Source organism: Limulus polyphemus, unplaced genomic scaffold (assembly GCF_000517525.1).
Source record: "Limulus polyphemus unplaced genomic scaffold, Limulus_polyphemus-2.1.2 Scaffold525, whole genome shotgun sequence".
NCBI classification, from domain to species: Eukaryota; Metazoa; Arthropoda; class Merostomata; order Xiphosura; family Limulidae; genus Limulus; species Limulus polyphemus.
In genome coordinates, this window is record NW_013666135.1 from 272,512 (window position 1) to 286,066 (window position 13,555).

At 32.1% G+C, this 13,555-nt stretch overlaps 1 protein-coding gene across 4 annotated transcripts in view; it reads right to left on the reverse strand.

Annotated features, from left to right (window-relative positions):
- Positions 1–7,372: 7,372 nt before the first annotated feature.
- LOC106458867 (eukaryotic translation initiation factor 2-alpha kinase 1-like) overlaps positions 7,373–13,555 on the reverse strand; it is a 53,159-nt gene continuing 46,976 nt past the window's right edge. For 3 of the 4 annotated variants that reach the window (XM_013918424.2, XM_022385228.1, XM_022385229.1), the window contains 4 exons: positions 12,588–12,794; positions 11,924–12,061; positions 9,763–9,855; positions 7,373–8,549 (listed from right to left, as the gene is read on the reverse strand). In XM_013918424.2, coding sequence (XP_013773878.2) covers positions 8,403–8,549; positions 9,763–9,855; positions 11,924–12,061; positions 12,588–12,794 — 585 coding nt within the window. In that variant the 3' untranslated portion in view covers positions 7,373–8,402. Of the gene's footprint in view, positions 8,550–8,586; positions 8,927–9,762; positions 9,856–11,923; positions 12,062–12,587; positions 12,795–13,555 lie in introns of those variants that run through there. The other variant, XM_022385230.1, reaches the window with a different exon arrangement.

The window sequence follows — 13,555 nt, forward strand, 5'->3', positions numbered from 1 at the left end:
ATGTTTTAAGACAAAATATAAATCAAAGTGTAAAATCTACGGTTCTTCGCTCTGCTTCTAACGTTTTTGCAAATTTTGATTAATGACTTAGATTTTGATGGAACAGTCCAAAATTTCCATTTCTAAACTGAAACTTTATACTTTTCCGATAATCGAATGACTTAAAATTTTGGGTTGAAATCGTTTAAATATTTTCAGGCTTCAGCACGCATATCTGTTACAGGCTAAATAACATTTTAGATTTTTCTTACATTTTATTCGTAAATTTATAAGTAACCAAAAATAACAAAACATATTAAAAACGAACATACCACATTAAGTAGTTGCATAATAAATAAGCTTTATTAAAAACAGGGCATAGCCCCAAAAAAGACTACCTATTTCGGTGGTATTCTACGTCATTATCATCATCATTTGACTCCTGATGAAGACACTGGCGTAGATCGCCACCGAAACAAATAGCATTTTTTATGACTGTGTCTTGTTTCTAATAAAACTTATTTATTGTGCAAATACTCAATGTTGTATGCTCGTTTTTAAACATTTTAGTATCTTACTTATGCATAACTAGAATTTGAAATTTATTTTCAAATTAAACTGAACATTACTTCAGATATACCATTAACACAACACGTTAATATTTTGAAAATTAGCAATCCAAAATGAATATGATCGATTTTTTATATTTTGACGCGTATATTTCCACAAAAAAACATCCTTAACACTTTCACTGCCAGGTAAATCCTGGTAACAAAATTCCAAACTTCAATGTACCCACGCATGTGGACCATTTAATCGTTTGTTTGTTTGTTTTTAATTTCGCGCAAAGCTACACGAGGGCTATCTGCGCTAGCCGTCCCTAATTTAGCAGTGTAAGACTAGAGGGAGGGCAACTAGTCATCACCACCCACCGCCAACTCTTGGGCTGCTCTTTTACTAACGAATAGTGGGATTGACTGTTACATTATAACGCCCCCACGGCTGAAAGGGCGAGCATGTTTGGTGGGACGGGGGTTCGAACCCGCGACCCTCAGATTGCGAGTCGAGTGCCTTAACCACCTGGCCATGCCGGGCCCCCATTTAATCGTAATATAAACTATGGTAATATCATAACTGTAAAGCATACTTACAGTTTGTTCCCGTAATGATACTTTTTAACTTCTTGATTATAGGAAAAGAAATAATCCTTCAAAATCTTTGATGTTAATAAGAGTTAATATATTATTTATGTTCAGTATACGCAAACTTTTATCGTACTAGTTTTTAGAATCACTTCTAAAAGTTAACTATATAAACAAGGTCTGGTATCAAACTCTGATTCATGAAATTATCAGTTTGTTGTCACAAAAACTACCGTTATGGAATACAAAGCACCAATTGTTATATTTCCCAGAAAACTTGCGATTGTTAGTTGTATAGATTTTCAAACCATCTATATCTGATGATCACGTACTCTGACATTTTTGATGTGCTAGATCTGTATACTTTCAGAAATGCATAAGATTTAGTTTATTTTTGCTTTTAGAAATTCTTCTTTTTTTCTTTCTTTTTTTTTGCCAGTAAAGTCTCACTTCGGATACGTACATATCAATGAATATAAATAAGTGTAACGTTTACAGACGAGACACCTGGGATCTGAGCAGAAAGAAGAGTTTCAATATTTTGAAAAAATTCTTTGTGAGTTGCATACCTCTGGTGGCTCAGCGGTGAGCCTGGGAGTCTGTAACGCTAAAACTGGGTTTCGATACTCGCTTTGGGCAGGGAATACGTCGCCAACTGTATAGCTTTATGTTTAACAACAAACAAACGAATTGCATTAAAATATTATTACAAAATGACAAAATATCAGTGAGTTAAAAATTGTTGAAATAGTTAGAATTTATACTTTAGTCAAATTTTGAAATATGGCATGTAGGTGTGTACTCAACACTTAAACGATGCTTACTGGGTGTGAACGGGTTAATGGCATAACTGTACAGGCATTTTTATATCCTCAACCTTGCTGCTATGCTATCGCGGTATGTACGCTACCGATCGTATTATAGAGTTCAGGGGTCCTGTGCACCTTGAAAACTGTGTCCCTCCCATCTTTAAAACTAAACAGAATATATGATATACATCCTGTAAATATCAGAACACATCCCTGTATTAAAAACAATAATAAAAAGAATTAAGTTTTTCTAACAGAAAACACAAATGTTACGGACATCGCAAAGATTTTTTCCTAAATACTACACAGTGGGTTATCTGTGCTCTGCACACCACGGGTATCGAAACCCGTTTTCTAACGTTGTAAAAATAATTAGGCTGAGAAAACATTTCACATAGTGTAAAATTTAATTGAGCGAATAACGTATTCATTGGTCCGCTTCTGATTGTTATGAGCACCAAGTTCGCGAATCGTTTTGTTTGTTTTTTCCGGGTGTGAGGTATCCCTCCCTGATATAGGGACCTACGGAAGAGCGCTTATACCGGACCTTAATATTAGAACGTAAACTCGGCCTCGGAAATGTTATATATCACTTTAGTAACGTACTTTTCAACGTTTAGATTTTGAAAATATGAGGTACAATAATAACAGTTAGAAACAGCTTCCACTGAAAGTTCCCGTTTAATCCATAACTGACGGACAGTTTTCGATATATTGGCCACTACTACCGTTTCGAATATCCAAAGACACAGGGTAAAATTGTTAAACGCTCGTTATCTACGTTCTGTGTGTATGGAAGAAACAGATGTATACATATTTAAGTGAGGGTTCTAAATATTTTATAATCAAAATGTCTATACTCTTAATAAGTGATGTCATTTCAGAAAATATTCTGGAGGACAAAGTTATGTCAGCATATAGAACATTTTCTTTAGTGTAATTCGTTTGTAATAAAACTTGAAACATCTTATATATGGCTATATAATATCCTACAAAGTCTGGGAGGCAACTGGCCCCTTGTCTCATAGCAAATGATGTCCCTGCTCTTAATATAATAGCTAAAAAATAACACTCATAAGAAAAAGTAAACTAAATAACTCTAAGAAAATCTATACTATAAAACAGTTTTTGTCTGTACGTCCGTCTGTCTGTGACGAAAATTTTCCAACTTCCTGATAACTATGAAACATCAGAAGTTTTCGGGTATGCTCCAGTGGAATTCCGTAAACATTCTTCTTTATTCATTTTTCAATATTTTATTACTTTAGCAGCCCTTACTTCTACATCAAAGTTTACCACTCGCCACCATGAAAATTATCCGGCCAGTAAGGGTGAAGTTCTAGAAAATCTATTACAAGTTCAGTAGACCTGTACGACGAATCCCACACTTATTCCCGCCATCCCCGAAAAGCCAACGAAATAAATTGTGTTTAGTTGTTTGATTTGAATTTCGCGCAAACCTACACGAAAGCTATCTGCGCTAGCCGTCCCTAATTTAGTAGTGTTAGACTAGAGGGAAGACAGCCAGCCATCACCACCCACCACCAACACTTGGTCTACTCTTTTACCAACGAATAGTGGGATTGGCCGTAACATTATAACGCCCCCACAGCTGAAAGGGCGAGCATGTTTGATGGGACAAGGATTCGAACCCGCGACCCTCAGATTGCGAGTCGAGCGCCCTAACCACGTGGCCATGCCGGGCCACGAAATAAATACCCGACACACAACACCCCCCCATGAAGCGAAAAAAATAAATATACGAGAACTTTTTCAGTAATAATAAGTTATTAAAATGTTGGCATTTATTTTAGGAAAGTGTTTTTGTTTTCCTGCTCTAGTTTGATTGCCTCAAGGAAATAATCTGTACGGTAAGTTATCATTTCCGACAACGTTTCGTTGAATTTGAATACTGTCAGTACAGATTAGCGAAAATATGTCTACATTGATAATTTATATATATATATTATATAGTAGTAGTAGCGATACTAAGTTTACGACAATCAATAAACATATACTAGCATCATTATAAACGGAGTAATGTTTTAAAGCTATAACAACTCTCCGGAGTTCAGTTATATCGATGATAAAGAATGTCAGATATTTTTTACGTTTCTATAATCGTGAATATATCAGCTTCGTGAAGTTTTTATTTATATTTTTACATTGCGAAAGTATTTGAAGCTGATCACATTTTCAGCTACTTCTAATACTTGTTACTTTCTGTCTTAGATCTAGCTAGGTTGATGAGAGAGCGTTTGTTTCTCTAAACCGCGATTTTACGCTCATGTTGGTATAAATTTTGTTATACAGTGGAAAGCCTCTGTGTAACTTTGTAATACTATAACGTGTTTAATATTACAAATTGATTTGTTTCGAAATTTCGCCAAAGTTACACAAAGGGTTTATGCTTTAGTTGGCCCTAATTTTCTCCTGATATAACTAATGGTTCATAGTGAACTGCTCATATCAATTTCAAGCACTTTTCAAGGACTTTCTAAGCACTCTCAGAATGTTTTTCAAGCACTTTTTGGAAGCTAAAATCTACAGTGGCTTTAAACTACAGTGCATGTTTTTATGGCAACGAGTTTGGTTTGAATTTCGCGAAGGGCTATCTGCCTCTGATTTAGCAATGATAGACTGGAGGAGAAAGCAGCTAGTCAACACCAACAACTTATGGACTACTCTTTTACCAACGAATAGTGGGATTAACCGAATCATTATAACGTCTTTACGGCCGAACGGGCAAGTATGTTTAGTGACGGAGATTCGAATCCGCGCCCTTCCGATTGCGAGTCGAGCGCCTCAACCACCTTAAACCTTGGATTTTCAAACTCATTGTCCAGCACGGTGACCTATGGGCTACGCCAGACCAAGTAAAAAGTATGTACCCTTTAACATAAAGCTAATTTTTCCATTCAAAAACAACTGTACAGTAATATATCGTCCTCAAAATATACAGTAATAATGTATGTACTAGAACAGTAGAATTTATGGACAGCATATTGTAAATGTAAAAATAACATATTTTTTAAACCTTGCAGAGAATATTTAATTACTCGATGGATAATTCAGAAGAAATATGTCTAGTCTCTGTAAAAATACACATTTACTGTTAACCCCTGAATTATATAGTTGGCTTAGTAAGTTAGTCAGTGTTTGATTACCAAAGAAGTTATGCAAGTAAGACTATAAGAAAGTTAGGCGTATTTTTGTATAGGTATTTCTGTTGTTCTTAAGCACAAAGCTACAGAATAGGCTACCTGTGCTCTGAACATTGCACATATTGAAACCCAATCTAATTGTTAGCATTATTATAGCCCTCAGAATTATCGCCGAGCCACCAAAGGGACAGGAATTTTTGTTGGAAATATTGTTCGTGAGACTAGGCTTATCAGTGAACGTAGCCCGCATCAAATTAATTCGTTATCGTTACATACACGGGTCTTCTCATTACTTTTACCAAACAATACAAAAGAATCCGCACAAAGATAGAAGATGTTACAACACTATATCACTTCAAAATAACCGAAATCCTGTCATTTCATAACGTTCACTTGCGATCATGGTTGACCGCTTGGGTCTTCTCATTACTTTTACCAAACAATACAAAATAATCCGCACAAAGATAGAAGATGTTACAACACTATATCACTTCAAAATAACCGAAATCCCGTCATTTCATAACGTTCACTTGCGATCATGGTTGACCGCTTCCGACGTTATAAAATATATAGGAAAACAAGTTTTTTTACAGTTATGGGACATTTTGATCCAGAATAAAACATTTAGATAAAATTTTTAACCACTACCCCAATTGTATCGTAAATCAATTGGTTTTTATGCGAACACTTATCGTGCGACTATTAAAATATCAAATGTTTGGCGTTAGGATGGTCATGCCATTATATATTTCTTTTTTACTCAGAATCCGCTTTTGAGATAACGTTCGTGGAACACTTGATCTGCGTATCTGTTTGTAGTAACGTTTTCTTCGGTATCATGTTTGGCGTTAGGATGGTCATGCCATTATATATTTCTTTTTTTTTACTCAGCATCCGCTGATGAGATAACGTTCGTGGAACACCTGATCTGTGTATCTCTGTTTGTATGAACGTTTTCTTCGGTATCAGTTTCTGTTACGATAAAATAAAAATTTTATCGTTAAAATGCGATCTCCAGCATGAATTTACCTCCAGTAAAATTTTCCAGAATTTCTCCAGTTAGTTACATTGTAATGGAACATATGCCTACCTTTTTACCCGATACTGTCTTCGTTACCTCATTCTCTTAAAAAATAGCATTACACGAGTATGCAATTTACCAAAGGTTGAGAAAATCGAACAAAGACAGTGTACTGATATTGTTTTAGTCATAATTTATTTTAAAAAAGGCTTATTCTTAATCTTTACATTTAAATTATAATCACACTTTCTTTTCGTCAAAGAACAAAATATGACGCTAGGGGGATGTAACATTGTTAACCTACCATATCTAATAATAGTCGGAGACGGCTTGAATGGATAATGAAGAAAAACTTTAATGTAAGTTTAAGATAACTACCATATGTATTACCCTTAGACGAATAAACTGTTCATCACGAAAACACGTCATATCTATGGTCAACACTGTTACCAAAGTAATATTGTAATGTGTAATTTAATATAAAGTCGAGCTTAATTTCCTTTTGAATTACTTTTTTTTTTTCTAATGTAACATATCTAGGTTAATTTTGTTAGTATATAAATGTTAAAGGTTTTGGTAAGAATCTTTTAGTATGAAATATTTGTATTCAGGCTGATGTAAGGGACGCTACTTGACATAGAACATGTGCTAAAAAGAATAATCACAGCGAAGGTCCAAGGAAAAAAAAAAGAACGTTTCTCTAAATAACCATAATGTTGAATTGATTAGCCACAACTGTTTTTAATTTGCCTTTAAATTATTTCCATTATACACACAAGGGTATTCCATAACATCTTTATGTTGTGGTTTAGAGTAACTTCGTATATGGCGGGTAATGCTGACTGGTTGCCCTCCCTTTGGTCAGGAGTTTTAGATTAGGGACTGGTATACCCGAATTTTGAGGTCTCTGGTCTGACACATGGGCTAAACAGTGATCTCAAGACTCGGGGATACCAATCCCATTCTAAGACTTCTAAAACAAAGTTAGGGCAAACATTAGATTATTATATCATAGTTTAGATAAGATGTTTGTTAAACAGATATTTCACATGTTTATTATGCATACCACCAGTGTGATGTAGTACTAAAGTTCAAACTTACATAACACAAAGTTAGGGCAAACATTAGATTATTATATCATAGTTTAGATAAGATGTTTGTTAAACAGATATTTCACATGTTTATTATGCATACCACCGGTGTGATGTAGTACTAAAGTTCAAACTTACATAACAAGACAAGTTTATCGTTGAGAATGCCACAAAGCAGTAATAAATTACTTTATTCACAATGCACTGGATTTTATACACGTTTTATTTAACAATCGTCATGTTTTTTTATTTTTGCTAAAGAAAGAGCTTTTAGTAAGGAAATAAGTACTATAGGTTTCATTTACTTTGTATATGGAAAAACATTTGTATCACAACACTGACTTATGAACTGATGTCCTAAGAGCTTAGATTTATATATATACATGCAAAAACACTACAGAAATATTTGCTACTTTAATAAAGAAAGCAACTAATGATTCCAAATAAGTGAATTCTGAAAAAAAAATCTGACATTGCCATTACTTTATATTAGCAATCCAAGCTACAAATTAAGTATTTCAACGTGATGTTTAAGGTTCTTTAACTGCTTGCATTTAAACAGACATCCTTTATTTAGTCTAATGTATACTAATTGATTATTATGTATTAAAAAAAAATTCAAGTAGTAAATAATATTTACAGATGAATAAATATTCAATTAAGATGTAACTATTGTTCTAATTCCAGATTCCACAAGAAGCAGCTCAAATCTATTTGGTTGAGAGAAATTGTTAAAAACTACTACATTATATTTCAAAGGGGGGATAAAAATAATAGAATAAATACGTTACAATCTTTCCTCCTAGCATCACTAGTAAACTTGGCACAATGAAAATGAACCTCACAATTCAGTTATAAAAAGGGTGTTAATGTAAAATATATTTTTAACCAACATCAGACTAGATCAATATCAGAAAAGTCATCACATGTATATACACATCTTGAGCTGAGAAGATTCTGGCTCTCATTGCCAAGAAACTTGAGAAATCTTATCACCATGTAAAATTTCTCCTAAAAGGCTGTAACAAGTTGAAATGTCAACCCATCTGTAGAGCAACTGCTATCTGATTTATTCCTAAAACGATGGCATAACTTCACATCATTGTACCATAATAGCATTTCTTGAACACTGAACATTCTCGACATTTAAATTCCAATTAACAATGCTGCTCCCAAGTTGTATTTTACTCTTCTTGTTAACTTGAAAGTTGCTCCTGATTACGTAGCAGGCTCAGTTCTTGATTTTTCTTTTCTAGCTCATCATACAGTTTCATTATTGTCTTTTCTTTTTCTTCAATGGTACGTAACTGCTCATTATTTACCTTTTGTAACTCTTTGATGACCTAAAATTAGAAACGATCATCAGATAACAAATATTTTAAAAAAAGTTACATATCCTAACTAACATAAACTTTTATAAAATCAATCACAGTTAACAATTAATCCATCACAATTAATAATTCAAAGAAAAGCTACCACATATTGCTGAAAGTGCAAAAAAAAAAAAAGTTGTAAATGACAGACAAGAGTTATGTTTTATAAAAAGAGAATGGTTGCCAGAACTGAGCTTGTTTCATAAGATTACACCTTTAGTAAAATAAACGTTTATACTTATTCTCCAAGAATTTCGTTCAAACAAAAAAAAAATGAAATGTTTCTTAAAGCCAATTTTCTTCTTCTATGTTCAGTCAATATGTTTGTCATCAACCTTAGTTATTGTCTGAAATCAAAGATACATGTTGTTTTAGGTAATTTTCAAACAATTATTGTTATTAAATTTTAAAACAAGGAAACAAAATCAATTGATTAAAATTGTGATAAATATACAGTATACTACTTGGCTACAAAACAACTGGAGTTGAATGATTTAGATATTAAGGTTAAATAAGAAGAATTACCACAGTCTGAACAGTCATATTATAGTGTACACCTCGGAATAATAAATAACCTACAACTGTACACATAATTGTTTTATTATTAACTTTGAAAATGTTTATTAAAGTTATTTAGTTAGTATATGAATGTTAAAGGTTTTGTTACACAGTTTTCAAGCATTAAAATGTAATCATTGTTCCAAATATACAACATTACAGTGTTACAAGACATGCAGATAATTTTAAAGCTTGTTCTTAAACTTAATTCATTGTTTAATTTAGTAGATATTAAAACATTCATTCCAAATGAAATTTTGTATCACTTTAAATGTTGTGTACTAAAAAACAAATAAATCAAAAAACAATTGTTTTATCATTAATTTATATACTCCTCCTCCTATTGAAAAATTTCCTTTTCATTGAAGTTATTTCTACAAATAAATATTCAGGATAGTAAAAAAAAAAAACATGAAGGTAGAGAAAAGGTTAATTAAAAGATCACATTCCAAGAAGCCTGATAAAGTGTTACCATCTTTACAAGGTTTCATTGGCATTTTCTAAAAGTGATATTAATAACTATATATATATTATTGCTTTACAGTTTATGTGCACTTAGTAAGATACGTTAAGAAGGTTTGTTTACTCTGGGAATGCTTACTCTTGTTTGCATAATTAGTCTTACCTCATTCTTGTTAATACACATAGAATTAAGTGCTTCTACAGCTGTAGGTCTTTCACTTGGGTTTGTTAAAATCAATCTTTTTAGAACTTGTGTCTGTGAATAGAGTCCAAAATAATTTGTACTTTAGATTTTAATCACAATGTTTCTAATAATGAAAAGAAACCTTCTGCGGATTAAACGTACATGTGTATATATATAGAGAGAGAAACTACTGGTTACGATTAGTTTGATCTTACAGATTCTACATGCAGAATGAAAGTAAAATTATTTAAATTTTTCTGTATCATGCATACAAAACAGTTTCAAACATATATTTTCTTAGGAAAAATGTTCATTATACAATCTCTTAGAAAAGTAAAGTTGAGTTGACATACAAATTATAAATCAATTCCCGGATAGCATTTCAGTAATTTTCATATACAGTCATCATTATATGTATTTTGCAAAATACACAAAATATCATATAAATGATATTTCTTACACTCAAAACAAATTTCTTATTTTATGTATAATTTTTGGCTCACTTCTGTCTTAGCCAATAAAATGTTAATAATAAATGCATGACATTAAAAGCTGACACTAGTGTTCATTTACAAAAGCAGAACAAGATTTTCCTTTTGTAGAATTGCATTTTAAATACTGGAGTATGAATTGTTATATCCTAACAACAAGGACCACATAAACTTTGATGGGAGCTTTGTTTCTTTGAAGTCAAGCACAAAGCTATACAATGGGATATCTGTGCTCTGCCCACCATAGGTATTGAAACCTGGTTTCTAGCTTTGTAAGTCTCCAGACATACCTCCATGTCATAAGGGCTTGATGGAAGCCCAGGGTTTCTAAATTTCCTGGGGCACCTCTATGAATATTCAATTTCTTCCTTTTCTGATTTACACTCCTTGCCCAGTTTTAAATGGTGGTCAGATTTCATGTTGGAACTTTGTACATCATATAAAAACATGTTCTTTTGACATGCACATAACAATTAAATTTATTTATTCAATTGGAACACACCTTCATACAAGGCTGCTACACAACAATTGCTCCAAATATACAGCATTACGGTGTAACAAGTGTTTAATTTTGTACTTCTTAAAGCATTCATAACAAATGGAATTTTGCACCTCTTTCAATGTTGTGTATTCAACAAAAAAAAAAAACATTACTTCTAAACATATTTTCATAACTTATGAACAAAATATGAAAATATAATAGAGACAGAAAGCATTTCTCCTGTTGGCTAAGAAATGATTAAATAAAAACCTAAACATATGCCTGGAAGATCAAAGTATAAAAAGGGGAGATCTGATGATTCTAAAAGGTCAATGAGGTGAACAGTAATTTTCCATTTCAAGTCGGTCACCCATACCAGACACTTTAGTATTGTAATTATTTTTTTGTTTTTAACACAAAGCTATACAATTGGTAATCTGCTATGTCCACAATGGACATCAAACCCCAGATTTTCATAGCATTATAAGCCTTCAAGCTCAATGTTTTTTTTTTTTGTTTTTAACACAAAGCTATACAATGGGTAATCTGCTATGTCCACAATGGACATCAAATCACAGATTTTCATAGCATTATAAGCCTTCAAGCTCAATGTTTTTGTTTTTGTTTTTTTTTAACACAAAGCTATACAATGGGTAATCTGCTATGTCCACAATGGACATCAAACCCCAGATTCTCATAGCATTATAAGCCTTCAAGCTCAATGTTGTTGAATCACCAGGAGATAAAGATTTTTATTCATGCTATGATACCGTAAACAAATTTATTTTTATTTTAAGTTCTCAAATGACTGTATAGGAATTTCAAAGCAGAGAGAATCAACAAATCTAAAGCTCTTACTTTTCTTATGATCTCCTTCTCAATCTTCTATACATTAAAACTTTTAGGATATTTCAAACCATTTCAGTTGTCTATTTCTTTTGGACATGTTCAATACAGCTTTTCTTTCAGCTCTCATACTGATAGCACATAACCAATTGGAATTTCTATTTAAAGACCGTTATATCAAACATCTAAATGAAAATGGGAGAGCCATGTACATGTTTGAAATCTTTATTTATAGACCGAAATGTAAAATATCTGTAAATAAACTCATAAAATATAGCAGCAACAACCGAGAAGGTCACATTTTTTTTCATACTATACTTACCAATTCTGGCCACTTCTCTTCTACTACCTTCGGAAGCATTTCAGTTTGAAGTGCTTTCAGACATCTTATTCTTTCCATTTCTGTACCAAAAGGGTGTAAAAGCTCCAAAAAGATTGCTCCTGAACTAAACATATCTGCCTATATGATGAAAATACATGCAATTTAATTTTTCAATTGTTAGCCTAATTTAAAACACATTTTACAAATTACAGAACAGTTACCTTACTTTTAAAATCAGTTGGAAAGAATTATGAAAATGAAAACATTTCCACATCTTTTATTACATTTTAACAACTTTCATGAAGTGAAGACAAAAATATTTACTTTGATAGACTTTGCATTACCATTACTTCTGGTTGAGAGAAAGATTCAAACCCACTATTTTGAGTAGAAGTGGATTAAATTTATAATTCTGAGTGGGATATAGTGATACATTTACTGGGTAGGAGAGGGTATTATGCACATGATATTCTAGGCAGAATATGATGAAAAATTCCCTTATTAGAGTAGAGAGGTTGCTCATTCCATTATTTAGTGTGGGAGAGGGTTATAATTTTTCTTCTCAGGTTTAATTCAAATGCATAACAAGGGAAAGATAAATTTAAAAAAATTTTGGTTTATGAAAGGAAAATATTCTGATACTAATGTGTACAACGTTACTAACCTTAAAGTTATAGCCTGACCCTTTCTGTTGTTCAGGTGCAGAGTACAGACTTGTCCCTACACCCTTTGTGTGACTGGAATAGTTATCAAAATCCCCCTGAAAATGATGGTCAAAACTGTCATGGTCAGCTGAAGCCATGGTGGCTAATCCAAAGTCTCCTATTTTAACTCTGGAGTTGTTTCCAATTTCAAACAATATATTTTGGGGCTATAAAATAATAAATAATAATACTGGAATTGAAGGCTAACAAAAGAATTGCATTGATTTTAATATCTAAATTCTACGATGAGAAATCTTATAGATATTGTTATGATTTATTATATTGATATTAGTGCCTCTCTCAACTTGCAAGCATACTCCTTGATTTGATATAGTTATCATCTGTACTTTTTCTGGTTAGGCTTGTCACAAAATAATGAGATTAATATTTTTTAGGCAGTACATTTTCATTCATTAGTGTACTTTGAACTCTAAGTTAGGCAACTAACTTTAGATTTTTCTCAGTGCATCATTCAATTACAAATGTAGCTTTTAAATAAATATCTAAGTTATATCATAAACCATTTTCAAAATTTATTAAAAAACAAAACTGATTTATGTGAAATCTGAGATAGATTACAATAATACATGTTATTGCTTAGCTATAGGGTCAAGTAGAAAGAAGGTACTAATAATACAGCAAAAAGAAAAGCAATATTAATGAAGTTAAAATAATAAATTAATTCAATAACTGAATTATACAATAACACAGGCCTACGAACTTAAACTTTATAAAAGTTGTTTTGGTTTTAATGATGGATTTTACATAATTCAGTTACGCAGATTTCAAAAATATTAATTTTTTTCTATCACATAAGGATGGTTTACAAATTGGGAAGAAAAACTCTTACTTAGATCAAATTATTATTTTGTTTACCACAATGAACACTTATTATTTTTATGTTTGTTAACAAAAGTACAAACAAACT